Raw genomic sequence first — 26,577 nt, forward strand, 5'->3', positions numbered from 1 at the left:
TCATAAGTCCCCTGAAGAATCCTTTCATCCTCAACAAATGTCAAATCCAAAAATGAAAGAATGACGGGAGGGTCAACAGGCTGGTCAGCAGATAAAAATTAACCAAGGCTTCAAAATCAATAAGCTGTAATAGTAGGTATAAATGGATGCACAGAGGAACGGCGAGCGGCTGGGTTGAAGAACAAACGACAGATATCCTCACCAAGCAGAGCGCTAAAGAGCTGACTTTGGAAGACATTGATGACTCTGTCCAGAGACTGCTGCAGCTGGTGGTCTTCCTCCACGAGGCCCTGTTTGGTCCGGTTCTGCTGTCTCTGGTCAAGTTTGGCCCTGTACTGCTGGAGAAGCTCCAGGGCTCGCTGAGCATCTGAGTACAGAAACTGCAGGTAAGCAACTATATAACTAATCACAGAAAAGGAAAGACAGAATTCTCCAGGTACTCTTAAGCAGAGCAAGGAGATTAGGTACTGTACATTAAAAGCCTCTGCTTAATTGAGGATTACAATGGTTAAAAACTCTCACTGGTTCAGACCTCAGAGTCTTCATTGGAGTTAAGTTAATAAAAATTAATAACACAAGACACAGGTGTTTGTCTGTCAAATGGCTTTTAATATACCTCCTTGTTCCTCTTAGGAGTGCCAGATGAATGTATTGTTCACTTTCTGTCATCGACTGTCTGTTAAAAGTGTTTGGCATCAATACGGAACTGCAAATGCAACGTCAACTGAAAATGAAAAATCTATAAGGTCTTCATTCAGCACTTTACAAGAATGTAGCAATTGTTTGCTTTGGAGAGGCGGATCTCCACTGTCCAAATGGTTACTACTATTAAGTTTTATCACCATGGTCTCATGTAACTCTGATGCAGAAGGGCATGAAGAGATTAGAGTTTATGGTGCAAGGGAAGGCTGCAGACTGCATTCCAGGATCCATGGCACTTTGAACAGCTGATTAAACCGGAAGCACTGACAGATCGACTTCAAACTTAGACTCAAGTGTCACCCTTCATCCTTTATATGCGATGAAAGACGTCAAGCCAAACTGCATTCAAAATAATTTGTGTTAATTGATTTCTTACTTATTTACGACAAGATATATCAAGCAGAGCATGTTTTCAGATTTCAATCCGCTGCACATTCACACACTTTAATACGGCTTGTAATTAACAGTCGGCATAGTCAAAACTCTTGAGCTCAGTTCCTTTTATCTATGCGATTTGGTGCATGACTGACCTGCGAACACACTCCAAAGAAAGAAAGAGCGCATAAAAAAAACAATCATAAACGCTGCTTGGTGAGTCACTGGTGTTTCCAGTGTACTGCAATGTCTGAATAACTGGTAAAAGCTTTTCAAATGTGAGCTGTAATTTGCATGCCTTCACCAATAAACACTTCAGTGTTAAATTGCGGATGTTTTGGAGAAGTTTCGTGTTGCAGCATAAAGGTTCACTTACAGTACGCTCGAGAGAAGCGCTCGAGATATCAACGTCAAACAGCGTGGTTAAAGCTGACAAAAGACATATGTATGTGTGGGAGTATACTACAGAGATGGAAATAAAGACAGAGAATTGCCTAAAAAAAAAAAAAAAACGAAAAAAAAAACATGTCGTTTGTAGTTACCTTTCTGTCGGACAGGCATAGTGACACGCACAGTCCTCCTCCCCGGGGGCTTGTGTGTGTGCGTCGCTGTGACCGTGTATCTGTTATTACAGATGTGTGCGTCTGTCCCGGGACAGCCTGCCTCCAAACTGGGACACCAGACTGACAGTCTACAGCAGCCTGTGTTTTCGTCAAAAGAAAAACTTCACCGAGCGTTTGAAAGTCGAAGGAAAGCGTCTCCGCGGCGTGGACTTGGCCCCCGCAGCTTCTTGTCCCTCTCTCTCTCCGTCTCTTTCACTTTAGCTCTCCCTCTGTCTCGCTTTAGGAAAACTAGTTCTCTGTGTCTTCATTCAGGTGACTTGCGCCAAAACGTTGTCCGACCGGTTCTTAGGCGGTCTGTGGGATGAATACACACACACACACACATACACGCCTCAGAAGAAGTCCCTGAAAGCCGCACATACACACATTCACGCACTCGCGTCAAACCACAGCGGAAGCGCGCCTGAGAGGCTCCTCATAAGCAGCTTGGATATAATAATGGTAATTGTATTGTCATGTTTAACAGATATATTCGATGGATCTATTGACGTGTAATCCACTCAACTCTGAGTATAGATTGAGTTTACAGATTAAACTCCCAGATGTAGATCTATGAAACCCCTCCAAAACAGTCTTGTCCCACTGTACTGCTAAATGATGGTTGCCATAGTGTTGACTAAATTGGATATTGAACCATACACATATGAAACAAAAAGTCTGTTCAGATATAACAGTTAAAGGGGTGTGTGTAGGGCTGATGTCTGTTTATGGTGCTCCGATACATGCAGGCACTAACACTATCTAAAAAGGAAGGTGTATGTGGGATCCCATTGAAATGTCACAGGTGTAATCCCACCAGGCAAGCCCATCCCTGTGTGAGTTTGGTGGTATTATCATGGTAAACAGTTTTATTGTGTTGAGCAGATTAAGGCTCCTCTATCCCAGGCTTGTTCCGACTGTATCCCTCAGCCTAGATCCATGTCAATTACCAGGGTCGAGTTTACCCAAAACAACGCTTCTTACATGCTCCATAGCTTTTATACAAAGTGAAAAGAAAACCAGAATTCCCCCATTCAGTGTATCTCTATCAAACCTTTTTGGTTAACCCAGCAGACCAGCAAATCAAGTCAATGCCAAATATTTAAGCATGTACACGTTCAAGATATGTTACCATAGTTAAAAATGAATTTTTGTAATTTATGTAAAATAGCTGGTCTCCCTAATTCCATCTCCCATTTTGCAACTGTAGGAAGCAGCTCCCGCCACAAAGCTAACAATAAGCTAACTTAATCTGCCCAAAATCAGAGAGGTTAATACAAAATGAAGCTAGAACATGTAGGAAGACAAAGAGAGAGTTGGTGGATCAACCTAGGATTAATATGGCAGTAAATATCAGCTGCAAATGTGGCTGTCCTGTGTTGTAAAAGAGTGGCTGATAAAGGTTTTGGCTGAAGCGTTGTTTGTCTCCTGTCACTCACTCATACAGTGCTAATGTGAGCTAAATGCCTCGTGCTAACAGATCATTTTGGTGCCTGTGCTTTTATCATCCATCTTATCACCCAAATGAGGAGTATTCATACAGAGTACAAGAAAATATTATTGTTTGCCAACTTACTTATAGTAAGATGAGAAGTTGAATATCAAATTCTTCTTTGCGCATGAAGTAGATGTAAGTGCAGGATATATTTATCATAGCTTAGCTCAAAAATGAAACACAAGGGTGGTTTGTGAAGCTGGTAACTTCACAAAAAGGAGAAATGTTGGGACATCTGAGATTAGATAACCGTTACTTCAACTGCAATCTATAATGCAGGTCAAAAATACACAAAATACAATGTGTGGGCTGTAGAAACCTTTGCACTTGTTGTTGAGTTACGCTAACAGTTTTTCCCTGCTTCCATCCCTATAGGCTAAGTACATCCCAGACCTATCTGTGCACTGGACAAACAGAGAAGAATTTGGTGTCTTTGCCTCCAACTCTGGAACAGACAGCTAGCAAACTGATTTCCTTCATTTTGGAAATGTACCTCTTATAATTACTCTGTATCACTGACATCTGCCTTAGTTGAGCTCAGTCACATGGTCAGCAGTCATGCACTTGACAGCAGAAATGCTAACGGTTGTCAGAGTAAAAAGACAGAAAGCTACAATGCAAAATTACAGCAGGATACACACTAGTCCTGCATGTTGGACAGTATGTGAGCGACTGTAGGGAAGCTTCATCTGCATACACACACTCACACACACAAGTACGCATGCAGCAACTGAATGCAGGTCATGGACTCTTTCTCTGGTATTGTTATTGATCAGGTCAGCTTATTGACAGCTTTGGTGGGTGCACAAAAACTCTCACTCGGTAGGCCTGTCTCTTAGCCTACACACACACACACACACACACACACACACACACACATTGATGTCAGCATAATAAATCAGCGTGGGGAGAAATTTATGCATGATTGTGTAAGTGGGTTGGTCAGTCAGCACACACAAGTATCATTTTGTCCAAAGTAGTGTGTAAAAGACAGACTAAAGAGAAAAGAGAACAAAAGGACCTCGTTCTGCTTTCGTCAGTGTGTTTGTTTGTGTGCGTGCCTGTGTGTACTATTACCCTCTATTGTTAATTGTCGGCTTGTACCACAGTAAACACAGTGGTTCTACAGAGGGCACTGATGCCAGGAGAACAGTGGAGAATGGCACAAGACAGACACGAGGAAGAACATTTGGCCAGTGATACCTATATTATTATAATCCGGTCATGCATCTTATTATACAGTATACCAGTGTAGTGGTATATAATAATGCAGTGTGTGAGCAGTTAGTAGAGGTAAAAGTAGTCAAATCCTTTATGTGAGTAAAAGAAGCAATGCCACAGTGTAATATTCCATAACAAGTAAAAATCCTGCATACAAAGTCATGCTTAAAGGACAAAAATAGCCTCAGCAAAACATATCTGCTGTAGCAGCATTTTAATGTTGCAGCTAGTTGATGTGGAGCTAACTTAAACTGTTGGTTGGTAAACTGCTGTTTCTGGAAGTAAAATCTTAATCTGCAAAGTATGGCTGTCACATAGTGTAGATGTAGGGGAGGAAAAATGACAATACTTTACCTGTGGTACAAAGGAGCAAAAAATGGGAGAAAGTAAGTATCTCAAAATAAATGTACTTACCAGAAGTTACGCTCCAGTTCTGGCAGTTACTTATGAAATTCATACTATTGCCATGGAAAATACTAATCTCTGGCTAGTCGGTATTCCACTGCAGACATCATGGCATAGTTGATGCATTGCTAACAGCTTTGCTTTCTCTCATTCGTGAAACAAAGCCAGCCATGGATTCTAATGGAATGGGAACATATTATTGGGTATTTGAAATTGCAACGTTCTAACAAGAACAATAGCCTACTCTGGCAAATATGTTATAAATATTGTTAGTCGTTCAGTAGAAAGTTATCTCATCCTATATATTTGCTTGCCAACACTATAGCATTAGTGTCTTAGTTTCATGTTCTAACTTTTTAAAGCTAGTGTCAAATTTAGTTACCAGCTTTGCTTGCCCATAATATAATCTAATGCTATGCTCATATTAGTTTGTGTTCTGTCACAGAGAACACTTACATGCCTTATGTTGTTATTACTTAGTAACAGGTTTGCAATGAATTTACCATGTGTAGATTTGCTTTGAAAAAGTTCAATGGACAGATGTTCACCATCAAATCCAACATGTTTCCATGATGGATTTTAGTGACAAAGAACAAAAGTGACACTTTGCATTAGGTGTCAACAAAATTCGGACAAGTTTTTCCACATGCTGTGTGCCAAATCCAAAAGGAATTTTATACATCATACTTACCACAAGGGACCAAATGTTTTCTATCTTCACCAACGACATGCTTTCCTTCTTATCGAGAAACTCTGTGAGGCAGCTTGACCAACTCAGCTGTCCCTCTGTGATCCACAACTCAGATAAGTGTCAAGGACAGAAATAGATGAGATGGACAGATAGAGGGATGAAGAAGAGTCAGGCTGTTATACTAATGGACACAGAGACAAAGGAGCATCTGCTGAGATGATGAGATGCTCGACTGAGTTTAATCCACAGAGAAACAGGAAACTGAAATCTCCCTGCTCAGACCTGCTGAGCTGATCTTCATCAGCCTCTCCTCTTTCCTGTCTTCATCCCTCACTTCCTCTCTTTGCCACATCGCTTTTTCTCTACCTCCCTTCTTTAGCTATCCTACTTCATTCCCTTTTCTCCTTCTATCACTTCATCTCTTTCCCTGTCACTAATATTTTTTCTGTCTTCTCGGTTATTTCCTTTACTCATATCTCTTCCTTTCTGTATTTTCTCTTCCTCTCTTCACTTCGCTGTCCTTCCTTCACTGCTGTCTCTTCCTACCATCCTTTATTTCCTTCCTCTTTTTTTTTGCCCCTTCCTTGCCTGTTCTTTATTTGCATAATTTCATCCTTCATCCACTTTATATGTACTAGCATCCTCCTTACCACTTCATTCCCTTTAACTTTTTCCTTTATTCATCACCAAAGGTCCCCCAGTGCCTTCTTCTTTTGTCTCATCCCTTTTGTCCTGACAAACAGAAAGGCAGATATCACTCTCTTCTGCCCTCCTAAACACAGAGCTCAGTGCACCAGGAGGAACCCAGATTACCAATAGTGACATTTTTATTATTTGTACAATAGAGACTTTAGTACATTATTCAAAACACTTCTTATATACTGAAAAAATGGTACATCCCAAAGCCCAAAATGGCTCCAGTATAATCGCTGCACAGCATTTTTTCAATTTTATACATATATTATTTTTTGTAAAAACTGTATCTTAAATAGTATGTACAGATAGCGTCTGCAAAATGCATTCTAAACACATGATATATATTATATATACTTCTGCAATTACATTTCTCCGCATTAATACTCAAACTTAAAACTGGAAGGATTTCAACTTGCATGTGCAAATAAATAAAGAAATAAATAGTTCTGTTAAATCATCACTAAAATTTGTCCAACTTATAACTCGACAGCGGTTCTCTCTTCGGAGGTCAAAGTACTTTTGTCACACAACAGAAGAAGCAGCATTCAAGTTGGGTAGGTGTAGGTACTGCAGAAAGCATGAGTACATTCACAATCAATATGAGTCGTTTTAAATTGGATTTCATTCACAGCTATGTACAGTGACACCGTCCTCAGCATTTGTTCAGCTCTTATGTAGTTTAAACACATAGAAAATGACTGTTTTTATAGTCATATACATATATATAATATATATTTGTATAACACAAATTCACAATTACAGTAGAAATACATTTTATACAGTTTTGGATAGTACATGTGTAGGTCTCCAAGTCATACTGTGCGTACTTCCATCCATAACTTTGTTATAAGTGTCATTATTATAAAATATCACAATTTTTGAGCAAAGCTAAGGTATATCAATATATTTAGAAAGAATTACCTGAAACATGTAGTAAAAAATAATTATATTATCAAACCTTTTTCTCTGTTCTCATCACAATATCTTTGATATTTCAAACTCTAATAGGGTTGGGTGGGTACCTGTGGTTAAGATCTCTCAGCCACAAGGCTAAACTGTGCCATTTTGTGTCCGTTATATTGAATTAACTAAATTCTAACGCTTATTAAGAGGGCTGACACAAAATGGTCACAGGATGACATTGTCATGTCAAGTAAAAGCAAAGGACAGCGAAGGATGTTGTTTTGCTCTGGATGAAACATCAGATGTTATACAGAACAGAACAAAACTCCCTGTCATGAAACGTCTTCAAGACACGTGTTGCATTTACACGAAGACAGAAAATGAACCTCTTCACTCTTTTTCTGTGGTAACTTCTGTTATGTCGATACAATTTCTGACGCATGACCATGATGGCCAAGTTTTATTAGCCCACCTGACATGGCTCCAATAACCTCTCATGCAATCTCAGTTTCTGAGTCATTACATTGTTTCCCTGCTCCTCAGGATGTCTTATTCCAAACACTACCGGACCCTCTCCACATACAACTTTGAGCCTTCACTGACAAAGCTGGCAAATCTAAATGTCCATGAACACCTAGAGTCAATTCTCAGGCTACAAAAGTTACACTGAAATTTCAAGTGTAGCCAAAAGTCTTTGTGGCACAGATCCGATCTTTCTCTGATTGTCTAAAGAGGGAAATTCTGATTCACCACAGATTTACCCATGAAGACACTAACACTGTGTGTTATACCTTTTTGATTCTTGTCTGGATATTGTGTTGTTGCTTTTCACAGGGAGACCAGAGGTGAGTACACTTCAGCACAGTGGCTGCTTGGTAAATGTTAAAACCAGTTTCCCAACACACTGCTGCCGTCAGTGTGCGCAGATCGGATCTGGGACACAAAGAGGTAAAGCTCTGATGTTTTGGGCCCGTATAAATACAACCGGGGAGGAGCAGAGGGTCCGTATGGCAACAACTATAGAATATTAGTCTTACTGAAAACTCAGTGGTATAATACATCTAGAGTCTTCTACAGAGTAGAGAACTCTAGAAGCCAACAGAAAATGTCTGGCTGACAGTGACCAATGACATGAAAGCATGCTGTGACATTGTCATACAAATCAAACAGCTAAAAAGGGATGCAACATTACTTTAACAACACCAGAACACAGGACCTCAAAAATGGCACATATATTATGACTAATGTTACAGTGTGTGTGATTGATTTTATTATATCAGCTGAATTCTAAAATCAGGCTAAAATATAGACAGAGTTTAAGTGTGTCGTGTATGGGGGGCGTCCAAGTCTAATGTATATGTGTGTTTGCCTGGTCGTTCATGTGCATGGCAGTGTGTGTAAACATTAGCATGACTTGTTCGATAGATGGCACTGCAGGAGTTAGGCTCTGCTGAAAATGTCAGTGGGATGAGCCTCAGTAATATTGCTTTAGCTCTTTTCAGCACAGCTGTGCAAGCAACAGTTAGAAAAAGAAAAAAAAAAACAAGTAGTGGTGATGAACTATGAACAATGTTTTCTTTACAGGAAAAAAATCAATGGTTTAGTTTAGAAAATCGTCCATTTGGAGAAATAATCCCTGTATGTTCATAAGAGAGAATTCAGAATGTGATTTATCAACAATATTTATATTAACCATAAACTTTTAGAGCTGTCTGTCCAGGCCCCAAGGAGAGTGCAGCTCTAGAAAGCTGCAGCTCTGTATATGTACACAAGGCAGAAAGTCTTAAGTTTTCAATTTCTGTACACTGGAGGCAATAACACCTGCAGAACAGAAAGAATAAAACACAAGACAGTAAGAGAAAGAGAGGAACAGAACGCAAAGTAAAAGACAAAAGAAGAGAGGACAACAGAGAAGAGAAAAGATCTGGACAAAGCAAAGAGCAACAATGAGGGACATGGAGAGGGGATCATGTGCTACACCAAACAAATTATTAAAAACCTACCATGGACAGCAAAGTAAAAGGCAGTGGAAAAAAGCAAAAATATCCCAGAACCCTAACTAACCAACAAAAACAAACTATTCAGACTGACCGATCAGACGACGGCCTGATTAACAAACCGACCACAAAATCCAAACTGCAGCAGCCCTGTAAGAACTCAAAGTGTAAGAGTCCTCTTATGGTCTGTCCAGACGTCGATCAGGTCCCTGACCGCCGGTAGACAGAAGAGCCGATATGTTTCCTATGGTACATTTGGCACTAGTATTTGCCTTTGGTCCAGCAATAGGCAAATAAATGTCTGTGTGTTCCCCTAAAGTGGTAAAAAAGGCGGCTCATTTCTCAGTTCCACAAGCCTCCAGTGGAGGGCAGGTGGGATGGCGTGGGATGGCGATGAGCAGAGGAGAGAAGCGTTGTTGTGTTTGTTTGTTTGTTTGTTATAAAACTATTTTAGCGCGTGCTGCTGTCTCTCAGAACCATCAAGTCCACCGTCCGCTGGAAACTCTTCAGCAGAGAGACGGCTGTCTCGTGCTCCATGTGTAAAAAACTATGTCCGTTAGCCTGCAAGGCAAACACGCAGCACAGTCAACAGCATGTGTGTGTGTGCATGTATGTATAGAGGTCTGTATGCTGCAGTATTTCCATACATATGTCTGTGTGTGTGTGTCTTGTGTGTGTGCGTGTGTGGGTGTGTTTGTGGAGGGATGGAGGGTCACTGCCATCATTATCTCAGTAACACATCACTGTTGGGGAAAAGAGAGAGAAGAGGAGGAGCTACACAGTCATGCTGTAGAGAGAGAAGGGGTAAAGACAAAAAAGGGCTTTTAGATGAGTTCATCCAACTAAACTGTACATCTGTGGAGAGAAGATGAGGGGGGAGGAGAGAGGGGAGGAAAACATGAAAGGAATGAGGGATGGTTTGGGGGGTAAATCTGTCTGGCATGTCGTTTTGACCTCGCTGTGCAATCTTCATGCTTCCTTTTGGCATTAATTGTAGCACTGCTTTGAAATAATAGCTACAGTAAATCTATGAATAGAGGAAATTTTTTAGAAAGAATTGCTATGTAAGGATTGGATTTGAGTGATTTACATAAGAGGTGTTGTTTCAGTGGTTATTGTTGTATCCCTTCAAGGTGTAACAGTGCACCACTTCAGCATCAAAATCAGAGGGTACTCATGCTTACTTGTAATGCACCCATGTTTGCTTTTTTCACAACTTCCATTTAAGAGAAACAATCTAGTCATCTGGAAAATAACAAACTACAACTGAGCCGTACTGCAAACTGCAGCATTCAGTTTGGGTTAGAAAAAGAGTGACCTGATCTGGAACTATCCTGCAATGCTTGTGAAACTTTATTAAGACCAAAGCATTTTGACTTGTACTGAAGTATCTTATCTGAAGCAGGGACATAAAAACCCATTTGTCAATGCCCTATGGGCTGATATGATTGCCTGTTTAACTTTTGCTTTATTCTTTCATGCTCATTCTATTTAAATGTTCTTTGTGATGTGTTTTAAGATGCAGAAACTCTTTGGTCTCACAATAAAGTTGTGCCAGGCAAAATCTTTTTTTAACTTCATGAGGTTTCCAAGGTGTCAGTTTCACAATAACAGTGCTAATAACAGTAGAAATGAAATATTGTTTAGGGCTACAAAAATCCCCCCGTGGCTCAAAGGTTTCTGGGTGTCACTGGCTAATGATGATGAGAGAGAGTGGGGGGTGGGGGGAGTCACACCGGTCAGAAAACACTTGTGGGTGAGTTGGTTTGAGTTCAATCACTGCAGCTCATCAGTGTGTGTCGCCTCTTTTGAATAGCCTGTCTAAGAAAATGTCCAGCGAGCTCTAGTAGTTAAAGTGTGCCTATTGTTTCTCACTGTTGTTAAAATAAGGGAAAGGTTAGCGAGGGTTAGGGAGGGAGAGAGGGCAGGATGTGGCTGTTTCTGGCCCATTTGATGATGAGTGAGAGGATGTTACCTGCAGTATCTTGTCTCCAGGCTGCAGGGCGGAGGCGGCGGGCCCGTCATGCTGTACCCTAGTAACAAAGATACCCTATAAGTCAAAATGATACACCGTTAGGACAACACAGGGACACGATGGTTTAGAATCTTTGCCTTTCTCATTCTCATCTCAATATCCACCCCCCCCCCCAAAAAATCACAATTCTGCCAAAAATGTATGGGAGGTTCACCAATGCATTCTCTTTGTTCTAAATTTAGAGAGGCATGCAATTCATGACAATGGACTTTTAGTCATTGGCATCTATCTTAAAATTTACAGAAGCTGAGTGATACATTCCTCCCAAAAAGACATAGACTATACATGTCAAAATGGTTTATCGTCTATATATACAGATAAGGACGTGGCATAGAATAGACATGGTGTTAGAAAGAGAGAAACATTAAATATATAAAGAATAGGGGAAGGAGAATGGGAGTGGGGTGGGAACTGACTAGGGGAAAGAAGTTGGTAGCAGGGAGGGCAGAAGATGTTTCATCCCCCATATTTTCCATCAATAACCCAAGGCAGAGATTGTAAAAACACCAACATCTTTTCACTGAGAGCTGAAAGATGTTTTTGAACACAGAAAGTGTGGGACAATGCAGCTGTGTCAACTCGACAGGGTTCAACAGACTGTGCACGTGTTGAACACACAATAGTGAGCTTAACAGATAAATAAGTGACACCAGTTTACCAAGAATAGGTCGATGTAGTATTGGCAGTGCAGGAGCACGTACATACTACAGTCTATGGAGTAATGCAAGAACACACACATATATTGCACGTTGAAGAGGTGTATTTGTTAGAGGTATTAGTTCAGTTACTGTTCACAGTAACACTGGCAGTGAGCCTCATACGTGTATACAGTCAAATGATTTTGATAATGCGGCACATCGATGAAATTCATGTTAAATTATGACAACATGCTGCAAACACTGACTTCATTCATTATTATTCGGACCTGGACGGTCAGTTTTAGTTGGACTTTGTGTCCTTTTCCGTCCTTCCAGGTGCTGAGAAACTGAACTTAACGACATATGGAGCTCACTGTACATTACGAATGTGTTTGTTTGCAGCTGAAAATTATTAGTCACAACAATTGCACACTTGCATACTTTAAAGCAGTTGCACACATGGCAGCAAAAACCTTTCATCTTCAAGATTTCTGAACTTTTCAGACACATCTCAATTCTTCAGAAATTTTGGAAAGCTATGTTTAAGTTTGACCACAAACTTAGAAACTGCTTTCAACACAAGAGGGGACAATATTAGTGGAAGGACAATTTTGGTAGGAAGGTTTTTGCAGCTCAGTCATAGTGTGTATATAGAAGTACAGATGTGGTTGACAGCAGCTCTGTGTGCAAAGACAGCATATTCAACAACAGAAGGAACAGAAAATATTTTCTTTTTTTTTTTTTTAATTCATGACTCAGATATGCCCCAAAAAAATCCATGTTCTGCTCCTAAAATCCCATCTTCTGTTCTTAAAGTGAGACTGAGAAACTATTACATCAAAGCCAGGGATCCCACTCCTGTCAATATGGGAACTGAGTCACCGTCTTTAGTCGCTGAATCCTAATTAGCCAGAAGTGAAACTGACTCAGTGTCTTCGAGTGCCAAAGCAGGTCTTTTAAGTCAGACGTAGAAGATCATTGTTATTTCTTTTTTTTTTTTAGAAGCAATGACAATGACTTCTGGCAGGTTTCACAAAGGATTTTAAAACATTAAGAAATCATCATCAGCTAAGCTTTGAATCAACTTATTGGACACAATGTGGTGGGGAAACGGTTTTGATGGATATTGTTAAGATACATTTACAGACTATATAAAACTAAAACCATCTCTCAAGTTTGGGGAATGGTTTGGCTAATTTGAACCACAAAAAAAGCACTTTTCATTCCAGAAACATTCATGTGTTTTCAGCCATTGTGAATGATCGAGGTCAGAGAATTAAGAGGCAAAACTTTCGCAAGATATTGGCACTTTTATCCTTAAAAAGGCTGAACTGACAAAGACAACAAATAAATAAAGAGGAGGCAAACATTTTTTTAAAAGATTACTGATTTTTCTGAGCTACAAGTGTTTTCCTCTAGCCCATATAAATCAGAGGATAGGTGCAAACAACAAGCTGACCACAAGGGGGAGCTACAGTCCCGTGGAAGAGCGGTGGCTGTAGCAGGCTCTCAGGATCAAAACCACAGATGTATAATTTATCAGTCAAGCTGTTTTGATACTGAACCCTTTTTAACTATTTAAACTCTGGCTCAGTTTGGCCTCAAGCCTGCCCTTAATTTATATTCAAAGAAAATTTAAACAGCGGTTGTAGTCTTAAAGCTCGCAGCGTCTACTCAAATGTATGTGTAGAAAGGGTTGGACAAACCACAGTTAGCTCCCATGAGTGGTTAGAAAACCTAAATTTTTTTGAGCTTTGAGCTAAAACTGTAGACGAATCAGCCCTGACTTGACAACCACTGAATAAAAACATGAAAGCAACCATAAGCTTAGATGCCTCATACGTGTGGACGGGAGTAACAAGGGAACCAGACTAAGGATGAGGTGATTAAAGGGCTCCCCATGTCTGACCCTGCAGGGACCACACGTGTGGGGTCTGAGGTCAAAGCAGACAAACAGTTCATATCACACCATCCAAACGCACATTTCTCTGAAGAGTATTTACATTTGAAGCATGCATATCCCCCATGACTCAGTGAAAAGATAGCCAGATATCCAAAGATCAGCAGGTGACAGACGCACACTGCTGCTGTTTATACTGATGTTTTAGTTTTAGCTACAGCGTGAAGGCAAAGGTCAACATTTTACCTGATGTGACATACTGCAAAGTGTTCTGCAGTATCCATTAGTTAGATAAAGTGCATCTATCTGTAGACCTGTATCATATTTCATACTGTATGAATACACTGCATGTATAATGTAATTACTTGACAAAATGTTTAGGAGCATCACTTGCTCATCTGCACTCACTCCTTTTGCTGCCGTGTGACATGGCATTAATAATGGACAAACTGCAGATGGTGGAAGCTTTATGGATTCAAGCCGGCGTGGGAATGATTAAATAGTAACTGTACGTGTCAGCAACTGAGTCACTTCTAGTCTACATAAAACTTAAATGATGAATTGACAGTTTCCACATTATCACTTCACACCCCCAACTTAAATTAATTCACCATTTGTCACATGGGCTGCACAGAGGCTGAGTGTTTAAAGAAGTCCTCTTGTAGGCTTTCTATTTATAGACCAGCTGTCTCGTCAGTTACTCAACATCTGAATAACAGTCAGTGAAATCTGCCATACTTCCCATCCCTGGATCAAAGTGTTGAACATCTAAAATCACCCACTGTGTCCCAGAACTAAAGCAGCCGTCCTAAAATAGCAGTCAGAGCTCCGTGAGCAGCCTCGCTCCTTCAGACTGACTATAGCAGCGTGTTTCTAGGACAGACTGCCATGTGCAGGAGGCCTGGGGGATCTGCAACCCCAACAGGCTCACACTGACAGAATCAGTCAAAACCCAGAAGTAGAAATGATAAAAGACTCTGGCATTTCTTGTGATAACACATCGTGCTTGCACGTGGGCACAAATCTATTTCTAAACGCTGAAAGATTCAAGATGTTGCTGTGACTTCAGTTTCCGAGAGACCGAAGGATGTGATGAGGACACGGTAATAAAGAACACACAACACGGATAGTGTGTATCAGGCCTAATACTATACTTTGCCTTTTCTCTTAAGTCTTCCATCCTGTTTGGTGAGGCTTACAAGGATTTCCAATATGTCAAGAGGTTAAGTTTTAATGTTTTGTCACACCTCAGGCTTCTTGACCCCTCCGAATACCTAAACTTCAATTCAACTACTTTTTTCCCCACAGTCTGTAGTGTAAGACCACAGACTCAAAGTTAACCAAGTCCACTGCTGCCCCACAGACAGACAGACGAACGGACAGATAGACAAAACACTGCGGGAACGAGCAGCAGTTTCCATGGCAACTGTGAGGAAAAGCCGGGGAGGCTGTGATTGGCTGGCAGGCCGGGTCGGGTCGTACCATGTCGGAGGGTTTGAAGGGGTTCCCCTGGCCGCTGATGCCACCAGAGATACTGAAACCGAGACCAGGGTTCTTCTCTATTCTCACACACAACTGGAGGGAGAGAGTGGGGAGAAAAAGACAGACAGAAAAAAGAAAAGAAAGACAAGTGAAAGTGAAATACAAAGATCATAATCTCCACACAAGCACAGAATAGACGGGCGACATGTACAACAGTGGGGTGCCATGACATGTTTTGGCTGCTACATTGAAGGTCTTCAGCTCTCTGACAACAACAATGGAACCACAAATATCCCTTTCAGAGTTTTTCTCTTTGGCATAATGAAAGCCATCTCATACGTGGAAGAGAAAAAGAAAGCCCTGCAGGAAGATCAGCTGATCCGGGTGGTGTGAATGACTTTGTGTTCCTACCGAAACTGGTACTGTGATCTCCATCTGTGAAGTATTTCAGATTTAGAAACATGCCTCCGTGGCTTTTTCTAGACTTGTTTCCTCGCAGACCGTTGCAGATAGGTGGCTAAAATTACACTTCCATATCCCACTTATTGTAATACTTTGTACCCTTTAGTTAACAGTTTGTCGTCCTTATGTGGAACCTTCAAAATCCGGTTGCCGTCATGAGCATCTGATCTGGGAACCATCATGTTCTGTTATTAACCCTTCAGATCTGGCTAATTAGTTAAAATTAACCACTGGTGTCCCTGCAAACTGAATTTGCTGGTTGGTTTTGCTTGGTTTTCAGAGACATCTACATCTCTGTATTATTTCCCTTTTACCATTTCTATTGTGTGCACTACTCTCACATTGTTTTGCTGATGCTGCTATAGCATTGGTTCTGTCAGAACTGGAGATGATTCTTCACTGAAACAAGAGCAAAGACTGGCACTGAAGGCTTCTCATGATGGAAAATATGTTTTTGCTCTTCTCCCGACTGGTTTCAGCAAGAGTTTCACTCTCCTATTACGTCATATGTTTCGTAGATCTGCTGTGGCTGAAGTTAACCAGTGAGAGACGGCGATAGACAGCTGCTTCATCCAATGACCTGCAAAGCGTGTTCTGAAAGTGCCTGCCCTTTTCCAAACAGTTTCCAAGGATGACTTCCCAGATTGTTCTGTGTAGCGAACCATCTGGCACGTCAGATTAATAGTTACCTACATTTAGGAACAAATTAGCTTATCAAACCATTAATCTCTACTCTAATCATTTGAGCACGGTCCATTTTCAACAGACCTCCAACAGTGTGGGATGTGGTTGCTGAAGACAAACAGATGGACAGACAGACAGACAGACAGATACCTGTTCCTGGAAACCATCCGTGCTCTTCTGGCCTTTAGTCTGCAACAGGCAGCGAGCGCTCTGAGGCCGTGGGTTGGTGTGGGTCATGACAGCTTGGTTGCTGTGGACCATGCCCTGGTTGCCGTGGTACTGGGGGTTGGTGGCAGGGAGGGAGGGCTGGTGGGAGGAATGGGGGTTGAACTGGGGCTGGTTTCCAGATGGGGACAGGGCCATAGGCAGGCCAGAGCTCGGGTAAGCCTGGCCAGGAGCAGGGTGGCCTGGACAAAAAAAAATACAACCCCAAAATAAATCTTTACGGGCTTCAAATGAACCCTTTGTACCGCTGAAATTATCATCATTTACCTTGCATGTTGCCTTGGTACTGACCCGCCCCCCCAGAGGGAACCACTGACAGGGGCATCCCCGGTTGGTATTGGCCCCCTTTGTTCACCATCCCGTCGTAGCCCTGCTGCCCAACCACACGATGAGGAGTAGTGGAGGAGGAGGAAGAGGAAGAAGACGTGACGATCATGTGTGTGTTGTGTGATTGGTGGGAAGGGTTGTGGGAGTGGGCACTCTGTGAACAGAGGAGGGGCACTTACTGACATGCTCATGTCTACACCAGAGGAATGGATACTAGAGATGTTGGTGCCTCCAGGTTCCTAAACATCTATAGACTACTTTCATACACCAGCTGCAAAATGAGCCCCTACAAAGCGTAATGCTGTAAAGTTTAGCCAAACTGAACACTACATTGACCATCAGTGTAAAATAGGCTGAATGAAAAGGTTCCAGGATTAGACAACAGCTCCAACCTTTTTCATGAGATTGTCAGGTGGGACGTCCCTCCTGCCAAGCGAGTAGGGAGCCCACTGGTTGCTCCCTGACACCCCTTCCTGGTCATTATCGAGCATGGCAGCCTGCTGAGAGGGGGTCTGAGAGAGAGACAGAGAGACACAGAGAGACCATTACTAAAAGTTAACACTTAACTTTACCAAGTTATTTACCAAGGTGTCAACCTTTGGCTGCCAGAGTCAAACAGGTTTGTATGAATGTTACATGAGCTTCTGTTGTTTTAAGTATGCATACTGTAGGGCTATAAATAGATTTTCCGTTCTTGGTGATGTAAAGTAATATGCTATGTTAATATTGTTACCACCCATTAACATGGTCCAACGGCTGATGTAGCTGATAAATATTGTAACTGAAGAGAAAGTGATTCTCCTACAACACCGGGAGCTTCTCATTCAAAGCACCTGAAAACTTGCTTTCAGATCTTGAATATTTCTCTCCAACATTAAATGGTTAAACACAGGACAATCAAAGTTCAAAAAAAGTCTTTAGGTATTATTTGTTTGTGGTTTGACACCGAAGCTGCTTAATCAGCACTGCCTAAGTGTCATTGATTGACAGATTCCAGACAAATGTTGCTAAATCCCGACTGGTTCATCAAAGTATGTGACATCCCCTTTTCCTAACTGGGTGGCACCCACTTCAAACCCGTGAGAAGAACAGACGGAAAAAAATAAATACTGAAATGTCTTCATTTAGCATTCCATAGTAAGAAGCTGTTTGAGGGACCTTTAAAAGTGTGCCCAGTTCAAAACAGTGACTATTTTTTAATTGTACTTCAAGTGGTGGGTAGTAAAAACCTTTAGCACTAAGAAAAACAAGAAAGCTGGCCCCATGGCTGAATATGGTGCAGACAGACCCAACCGGTCCATGTTTTAGACAACAAAGCCCTGCCTGGAGATTCACATAACAGTTAGGATGGAGAAGACAAATTTGTTGAGTTGCTTGTTTTGGTAACGTTGTAATCGTGGAGTTGTCCTTGAGTTGGGTCGAAACCATTAAAATACCAAGAATTTGTTCACTGGCTGCTCCATTTGCCGTTTTAAGTGGCTGCCAGTCAGCGGAAACTAAGGTGTATCATACCCAGTTCACTGATACTCACATTTTGAGGTCGACAAGGTAGTTACTAATGTAAATTATAATAGCCACACAGTTAAGTAATAGTTCATGTTTGCTGTACTTGGGTGAAGGAGCAGTGGCAGCTATTCTCCATAATTACCTATATGTGCAGTAATAAGAGCAGTACCAGGGGTTCATTGTTCTCAGAGGGATACTCACAGCGTTAGCAGATGGAGGAGGAGGTAGTGGCAGCCAGCGGCCAGCAGGGGGCTCATGCTTAGTGTTATTGTAAAGGTTAAAGTTCAAAGTGCTGCTGCGCCCCTGGCCGTGACCCCCGCCCTGACAGAGCATGCCCAGCGTGAGCGTGTTGTGCTTTAGGACACCACTCTGATTGGAGAAGACAACATCACATGACATGGGTGAATGTGGGGGGAGGGGGGGCGGAGCCGACACAGCGGGCTGCAGCGTTTTCACAACACACTGTGAGCTCCACAGACAAATAAACAAACAACAATAACACTGATAAGAACAACAACAACAGTGCAGAGTTGCTGAAAGCACAGAGAAATGTTAGCTAGTGAACGGTCAGTACACACAGAGAACATCGTGTCATACAGGTAACAACTGGTGGATCAGTTCATTCCAACATTTGTATGTAAGCTTTTAACATATGCTGATATTTAAACAAACAATAAGTCCGATCTCGATCTGAAAACTGATTCATGTATGGTTTTATTTTAACAAGTTAAACTTGTATGTATGGACAGTGATTTTCAATGATTCATTTTAGCACCATCCCACAGCTCTGTCCAAATAGACAGATATGTTTTGCCCCATGTGACAGGCTAGGAGGATCATGTGACGTTTCAGTAGACCATTATGATTCGGCATGCTTTTAAAAGCTTTTTTCATCTGCGCTCCAGACATCCTCCCTACCATGTCTGATTGTCCTGTCTGTGGAGGCACCAGTTCTGATTAAAGAAGTTGTTTCACATTTTGGAAAACGTGTTTATTCACTTTCTTGCTGAGAGTTAGGTTAGAAGATTGGTAGCATGTCTGCATGGTAAATTTGAAGCTGGAGCCAGGAGACATAAAGACAGGTGAAATAATATGCCTATCAGCACCTCCAAGGCTCCCTAATTGACACCTTGTTTCTTGGACCTGTGGGTAAAAATGACAAGCTGTGTTTACCTTCTACTGGAGTTTTTTTTTTTTTTTTCTTTATTGGCAAGGGACTGCTCCTTTGAGCGGAGACTCCAGGAAGTAACTGGGGCCAACCAAGAAATAGTAACAGCACATGGGTCCCCGTGAAACCACAAATTGTTGTCTCATACTTTGGTTTTTGCACAGATTTGTACAGAAGTGAGGGAGTGAACTTTAAATCCACTGGCAGGTGAATTCCTTTTTGTTTTACATTGAGCAGAGCCAGGCTAGCTGTTTATGCTAAGTAAAGCTAATGGCCTGCTGCCATGTCTCAGCATACAGACGTGAAAGTGCTATCGATCCTCTCATCTAACTTTTGGCAAGGGAGCAAATAAGAGTATTTCCTAAAATGTTCAACTATTCCTTCAGAGATACTACTGTTCTGAGATCAGTGTTGACACAAACACTATAATTAAAGGTTTCTGCAAAATGTCTTCATTCCTAACAAGTGATTGATTGTGAAGACAGATTTACAGGTTAAATTAACTACAGATTATTATTGTTTGTTTGATGATCCTGGATGACTTTTCACTCAATCTTGTTGAATTGTATTTCAGGACATGTGATTTGTTCCACACATATCCAGTAGTGAGTGTGCAGTAGGTCAGGCTGACAGAGCGACAGTGTGGATGGGACACACATGCAGCCGGACACAAATCTGGTCAACCTTACAACACAGACTTACACAGATACAGACAGGGAGGGCCTCCGAATGCCGTGTGTGTGTGTGTGTGTGAGTGTGTGTGTGTCTCCCTCTTCGGTGTGTCTGCACTGCATTGACGTACCCTGTCCAATCGCTTGGCCTCTATGTGCCTCAGTAGCTGTTGCCTCCAATCGGCAGGCATCCTGGAGGTGATGTCTTCAGGTTTCTGTGGTACGACAGGTCTTACTTTGATGGTGTCATCAGATGGTTTCTCAGGGCAGGTTGCCAGAGTGTAGTCTGGGGGCATCTTCTCCAGCAGGGCAGCCATGGTAGGACGAGCTGACACTGGACGGGCCTGAGGACAAAGGATTACTATTTAATAAAGACCATGAGAAATTAGGACTTGTTAGTGATACAATTACTTTATTTCAATCTGAGCTGATCAATATTTTTGTATCAACAATGGAAAAATTACTATGTGTATGTGACAGGGGTGTTTTACACTTCAGCATCTTTCAGCTTTTTTGGATTTATGTTCATGTTTTGGTTTTAGGGCCCACTAATGTTTTTGTTCTCCACCCTAATCAATCTCATTTCTAGCTGCAGCATGCAGGAAAAAAGCTCTAATGAAGTCATACAAACTGCACCGGACAGCAAACATTCAAAGTACAGCTAAGGGTAATGGAAATAGAATTTGTTTTGCAAGTATTGGACAAATTCAAATTTTGACCAGATCAGTGGAAAGATCACTAAACTTGTTGAAATATCTCGGTTTGGACCAGTAGGGTGGGCTGACGGACAGACCGTCCATCTGATACTGTTTAAGTATCCTGTGGTGCTGCAAGGTTTTACTGAGAATGCCAGGCAGTAAACACAAAGACTGCAGTTAAACACAGACACTCTGTCAGACTACCATGGGAAAAAATGGCATGTAGCAATATATAGCAATAGCACCAATGCAAAAGATGGCGAGAATAGGACTGCAGTCTTAAAAAAGTGCTCAATATTAGTGTCCTAGCTTGTTTCCTAGTTTCATGCTGAAAGCTGCCAGATGAGGTGCTTTGCGCAACTGATCAGTATGCTCTGGACCCCTCTCTGTGGCTATTTTTGGAAAGCCTGACTTGGGGCAAACCCAGAACAGGCTCAAGGGATTATTTATGGACTTGGGAATGCCTTGGGATCTGGGGATGTGGCTGAGGCACCTGCACTTCTCTACTTAGTCCGATTAAAAAGCTCCCACTATATCAAGTCATATACATATAATGTAATGCCAAGTCATCATAGCTCAATGACAAAATAGGCTGTTTGTCAATTATCCAAACAGACATGTAAAGTGTATTTTTCATTTTTAGCCAAGAAAATGTAATAGGGAAAGGTTAGGGAAAGGTGGTGGTCTTAGCTAAAAGAAACCAAAGTGATGTTTGGAGACAGAACGCAAACGGCCTTTTTGGATTAAAACAGAGCAAGTCTGAAGAAATATTGCTTGCTTTAAAAGGGCTTGATCTATTAACAAACTCATACCGCATCTCAATTAATTAATTACTCAATCCATAGGAAATTAACTGTCAACTATTTTGAAATGATTAATTGTGTCAGTAATTCCAAGGGAAGTTTCAGCTTTTCCAATGTGAGGATTTGCTGCTATTTTCTGTTTTACATTGGAAATTGCATTAAATAGTAAAATCTTTGGGTTGGTGACTGAAGATGTCACCAACGGTTCTGGAAAAATGTTATTTTCTGCCATTTATAGACAAGACAACCAATCAAGTAATTGAGAAAATAATCAGCAAATTAATCAATAGTGAAAATAAATCTTAGTTGCAGCCCAAATCATTTTAATTATAACATGACTTTCACTTTAATACTGGGCTTTATGGGACTGCAAGTTAAAATAAGTTTGCATTGTCAGCTAAGTTGTCCAGCAGTTTACCTGAGATGCTCCGTAGGTCTCAGTACTGTAGCTTCTGGCAGACAGGGGGCGGCGCTGAGTCAGGCTCTTAGTTGGATAACCAATCATTGGCTTCTTCTGTTCCTGGTAGGTGGGATAGTCGTCATCATAGCGACCGTTTCTCTTGTTGTGCAGCATCTGGCTTTGGCTGTCCGCCATGTTGGTGAGACCAGAGTGCTCCATGGGGGCTGAGTAGACAAGAGCCCGACTATAAAGAGGGGGGTCCGCCTGAGGGGAGGAGAGTTTAATCAGACCACAGACTAACAAAAAAAAAAAAAAACACCCTAAAAAACATCCCATTATTCTTATGAGCACAGTGGATGCAGTGATATAACAGAGAGTGAATACAGAAATTGCTGTGTATGACTGATATTACAGTTACAGATGAACTATTATTCGTTTGCTGAATTCATTTTTACAAAAATAAGCATGATTTTAAATACAACAGAGCTCCTACCTGCTGTCTGTACTGAGCTTCCTGCAGGGCCTCCTGCTGGGCTTCGTGGACCCTTCGGAACAAAGCGAGCTCCGTAGAGCTCACCAGTGAATCTGCTCTCCTCAGAAACCCTGGCCTGGAGCGCTGTGTCGGGATTGGCTGCTGCTGTTGGCTGGGCGGACCATCCTGGTTGATTGGCGATTGGGGGAAAGAAAACATCTCCAGTGGTGGATATGCACGATACCGAGGGCTCACCAACTCCTTTGGTAATGTCTTCCCTGGTTGACTGATGTACTCCAAAGCCTTCGATGAGTGGTTGACATAATCCGGTGTGTTGGGGAAGGGGGGAGGGACCCGACGGTCCATGGTCACCTGATTGGGTAGAATGATCACCGGTAAGTCCATGAAAACTTTTCAGGCATTGTTGTTATCATACAAAACTGCTATGACTTTAGAAAAAAAAAAAAAATGCTGCTTTGCTGAATATGTCATTTGCAGCATTGAAACCAGATATATTATTGTTCATATCCCTACGGGTGCATATTAGAATTGTCCTTTGGATTTTACATTTAAAAGTAGCTGATAAGATAAAACATTTATTGTCTTTGTTCTGTTATAAATCAAGTATATGTCAAAAATGATTAGCAAATCATTGCATACTCTTTAATTTACGCTTTACACAGTGTCCCAACTTTTTTGGAATCATGATTGTGAAAGATGATGATGTGTTAAAGATGCATTCACGGTCATCCCTCAAGTGGCCAAAAAGCTGCTAACCTGGGGGTTGTAGTTGTGGTCAAAGTGGTACGCCTTCTGTGGGATGGCGGGTTTTTGGTTCTGTCCTGGCTGGTTCGGGTTGCTGCCTCCTTGTCCTGGGAAGCCCAGCTCTTCGTCTAACATGGGGGCAGACTGTGACCGTGCCATGCTGGTCTGCTCCATAGAACCAGGCAGCTCCGGACGGTCCAAGCTAGTCTGCTGCTCAATGGATGAACTGTAGCTGTCCATGGGAATACTGTCAAGAGACCAGCAAGAGTAATCAGGTACAACTTTCCAATCACTTGACCTGCTGACATAACATGTTGGTGCTTCTATTGTAAAGAAAAATAACAACGGAACTGAACCCACCTGTAAACCTTGTAAGAGCCAATGTCAATCTCATCGATGCTCTGAGATTTCTTAAACTTGGATCTCGTCTCCCTCATCATGGGGGACAGGCGGTCTGAGCTTTTACTCATCACCACGGTCACCTTGTTGCCTCCGCTGACACTCAGCTGATCCTTCCTGTTCTGCTCCCCTTGATTGTTGTGGTACGTCCAGCTGCCGGGCAAAGGCCCTGCACCTTGCTCCAGCCTTGGAGCAAAACACAAGGGATGGTCAGGAAGTGTTATACTAATATGAGCTGGACTACAGCAGTGTTAGAGTTAATAATGGAAGCAGAAGACAAAGACAGGCAAAACAGAGTCATTATGGCCTAATAAGCTGTCATTTCATTTCTACTCAATTATTCATTCTATTTGAACAGTTGATTAAATGTGTGTGGCTGTTCAGAGGTCTGGAACCAGGTCAGTGTTAGCAATAATGAGATCAGAACGGAAGAAGGGGTCCAACAGCTTCATAACAGCTTCATAACAATGGATTTCTTTTCCAGAACAAATGTTTTACGAACACGTCTTTCGTTCAAGTTTTAATTTGACTGTGGGTGATCTCCAGCCAACATCAGCTGGCTTAGAATACTGCGGTTACACTACAAACCGACTGATATTGATAAAAACATTCCAGAAATGTAAGCAAATTAATTTATAGCTATGTAAAACTGAGAAAATTGTCATTTTTTGAGAAGCTGGATCCATTACTTTTTTCTTTTTTTTTTTTGGAAAAGTTTCAAAACACAGAGCATTGGTTCTCAGTTATTGACTATATCAACCCAAGAATATGATGGATAGGCCTGGTCAAAACGCTGCTGTCCTCATAGTTGGTTGAAATGAAAACCTGCACACCCTGGGGGTCACGAAGCCTTCCATGTGAATGCATACACATTTCTGTCTCACTGTGTTTGAGCCACATCCAGCTACCTTGAGTCTATGTCCTTGCGGTCAGGGTTGGGGCTGGAGGTGGGCGTCATGTCCAGCTTAGAGGGAAAAGCGGTTCGGTCCTCCAGCGGGCTGGGGGTTCTGGTCCAGTTCTGCCAAGGGTTCTGGGTAGGTCCGGACTGTGGCTCATTGTCTGGAGCGGAGCGTTGGATGCTGTGAAAGGGGAGCGTCTGAGTGTCAAGCTCCAGAGGTACTCCTACGATTCGCTCTTGCCTGAGGAGGGGGCGGCGCCCGTGTGTTGACTGGCTGCGGGGTTTCGAGCCCAGTGGTGGGTTTCCCTGACTGCCAGTAGAGGATGGCGGATCCATAGGAGACTCCTCAGCATCAAAACCTGTGTTGTCATAGTGAGGGGCCTCAGACCAATCAAAAGGCTCACTCAGTGGACGTCGATCTCCGCGCTGCTGCAAGGTTCCTGATGGAGGGGTTTCTCTCTGTGATAGCAGGGGCTTGGAGTCAATGGGCTTGGGGAACGACTGAGCCAGTCTACAAAAATGCAAAGTATTAAACACTAATTATGCCGTGACAAATAATAAAATGAACTGAATTATACTGACATATTACATTATTACGTGCTGTGCATCTAATCAGAGTGGGCACTGGGAACAGCATAACCTTCTCTCCCTCTCTCTGATGTCTCTCTGAAAGATCAATTTGGCCAACAACCATGTTTGTTGTAATTAATGTTTCTGAGAGCAGCCTTGAACAGAAAATATTAATGCTTTCAACCTCCCTCACTGCCACTTGCAGTTTGCAAATAGCACATGTTTCACAAGTACACAGACAAAGGGACAAGTATACAGATTGTGATCCGTACATCACCCCAGGGCATGTGAAATGACAACTTTAATGTCAAAAAATACCAAAGTGAGCTTTCAACCCCAAGGGGTGCCTTAGAACAAGCAGAGGCATAGAAGAAGTGAGGACAAAGAAATGAGTTTTAACATTATCATAGATGTACTATTCCGGTGAAGGAGAAAAGAAAAAACACTGCTGATATTTAAAAAAAATACACAAAATATCCGAGAGGAAACAGAATAAACAAGCTAATATTGTCCAAATGCAACCTATGCTACCAAGATCACAGGAGGAACTAATGTGAGCCTTCCATTTATGTTCTGTCATGATGGCTGTTACATCAGCAAAACGGAAGAAACTAATAACATGAATATGAATATGTGTCATTTAAACCTGCACAGACACTGAAAATTAGAGGTGAAACAATATATAAGACAACAATTAGCTTGTTGTATATTTATCATATTGGTCACCGATAAATATCTATATTCCAGGAAGATTTCCTGCACAGTGCAAATTATGGTCACAATGAAAAAACAAAGAAACAAATTTAACATACACCATAAATGTATGTTTATGATATGTTGATCTTAAAAAAATTGTGCTCAAATATCATTACAGGCTTTAGTATCGCGGAGGCTACACTGAAAATGGCATAAATATAGCAGACAGTTTCACTTGAAACGTTTATTGCTGTTCGTAGCTGCAACATGTCTGATCAGAGCTCAAAACAGCTTCAAAACACTTTTTGATTTATCATTCCAAATCTGTCAAACTTCATCATAAGTGCGCTGCAAACAGGGCGACAACTTCAGAAGAAGGCCCAACGCTCTTTAACGAGTGCTGGAGTTTTGTCATGTCTGCTTCTTTTTATGTGTTTTAGGTGTAAAAATCCTCTCGACAGTACTGAAGCCTGGACAGGACGGAGAGCAGAGCTGAGGGAGAATCCTGAGCAGAAGTCTGCAGCATCCTAATGAGTCTCTCTGACCTTGACTGAGCCAGCAGAGAGATGAGAAAGACACAGAAAGGTGGAGGGAGGAGAGGACGGATGGAGCAATAGGATAGATGGATGATAGATGGAGGAGATTGAAGCGAGGGGGTTAGAATCAAAAGAGATGATGGATAGTTGGAGGG

General features: G+C 41.8%; 2 protein-coding genes across 19 annotated transcripts in view; both read right to left on the reverse strand.

Annotated features, from left to right (window-relative positions):
* Positions 1-1,760, reverse strand: part of LOC143316114 (discs large homolog 1-like protein) — a 99,202-nt gene extending 97,442 nt beyond the window's left edge. The window contains exons 1-2 of one of the 2 annotated variants that reach the window (XM_076723844.1): positions 1,620-1,760; positions 203-367 (exon numbers count right to left, since the gene is read on the reverse strand). In XM_076723844.1, the coding sequence (XP_076579959.1) occupies positions 203-367; positions 1,620-1,638 (184 nt within the window). In that variant the 5' untranslated portion in view covers positions 1,639-1,760. The remainder of the gene's footprint in view (positions 1-202; positions 368-1,619) is intronic. The other variant, XM_076723835.1, reaches the window with a different exon arrangement.
* Positions 1,761-6,295: 4,535 nt separating this feature from the next.
* lrrc7 (leucine rich repeat containing 7) overlaps positions 6,296-26,577 on the reverse strand; it is a 114,873-nt gene continuing 94,591 nt past the window's right edge. For 6 of the 17 annotated variants that reach the window (XM_076723743.1, XM_076723726.1, XM_076723717.1 and 3 more), the window contains 13 exons: positions 24,631-25,131; positions 23,684-23,908; positions 23,336-23,570; positions 22,580-22,930; positions 22,105-22,350; positions 20,317-20,529; positions 18,548-18,715; positions 17,233-17,352; positions 16,781-16,994; positions 16,439-16,695; positions 15,143-15,235; positions 11,063-11,137; positions 6,296-9,648 (listed from right to left, as the gene is read on the reverse strand). In XM_076723743.1, coding sequence (XP_076579858.1) covers positions 9,538-9,648; positions 11,063-11,137; positions 15,143-15,235; positions 16,439-16,695; positions 16,781-16,994; positions 17,233-17,352; positions 18,548-18,715; positions 20,317-20,529; positions 22,105-22,350; positions 22,580-22,930; positions 23,336-23,570; positions 23,684-23,908; positions 24,631-25,131 — 2,809 coding nt within the window. In that variant the 3' untranslated portion in view covers positions 6,296-9,537. Of the gene's footprint in view, positions 9,875-11,062; positions 11,138-15,142; positions 15,236-16,438; positions 16,696-16,780; positions 16,995-17,232; positions 17,353-18,547; positions 18,716-20,316; positions 20,530-22,104; positions 22,351-22,579; positions 22,931-23,335; positions 23,571-23,683; positions 23,909-24,630; positions 25,132-26,577 lie in introns of all 17 variants that reach the window. The other 11 variants (XM_076723765.1, XM_076723760.1, XM_076723787.1 and 8 more) reach the window with 11 other exon arrangements.

This window comes from Chaetodon auriga, chromosome 3, assembly GCF_051107435.1.
Source record: "Chaetodon auriga isolate fChaAug3 chromosome 3, fChaAug3.hap1, whole genome shotgun sequence".
NCBI classification, from domain to species: domain Eukaryota; kingdom Metazoa; phylum Chordata; class Actinopteri; order Chaetodontiformes; family Chaetodontidae; genus Chaetodon; species Chaetodon auriga.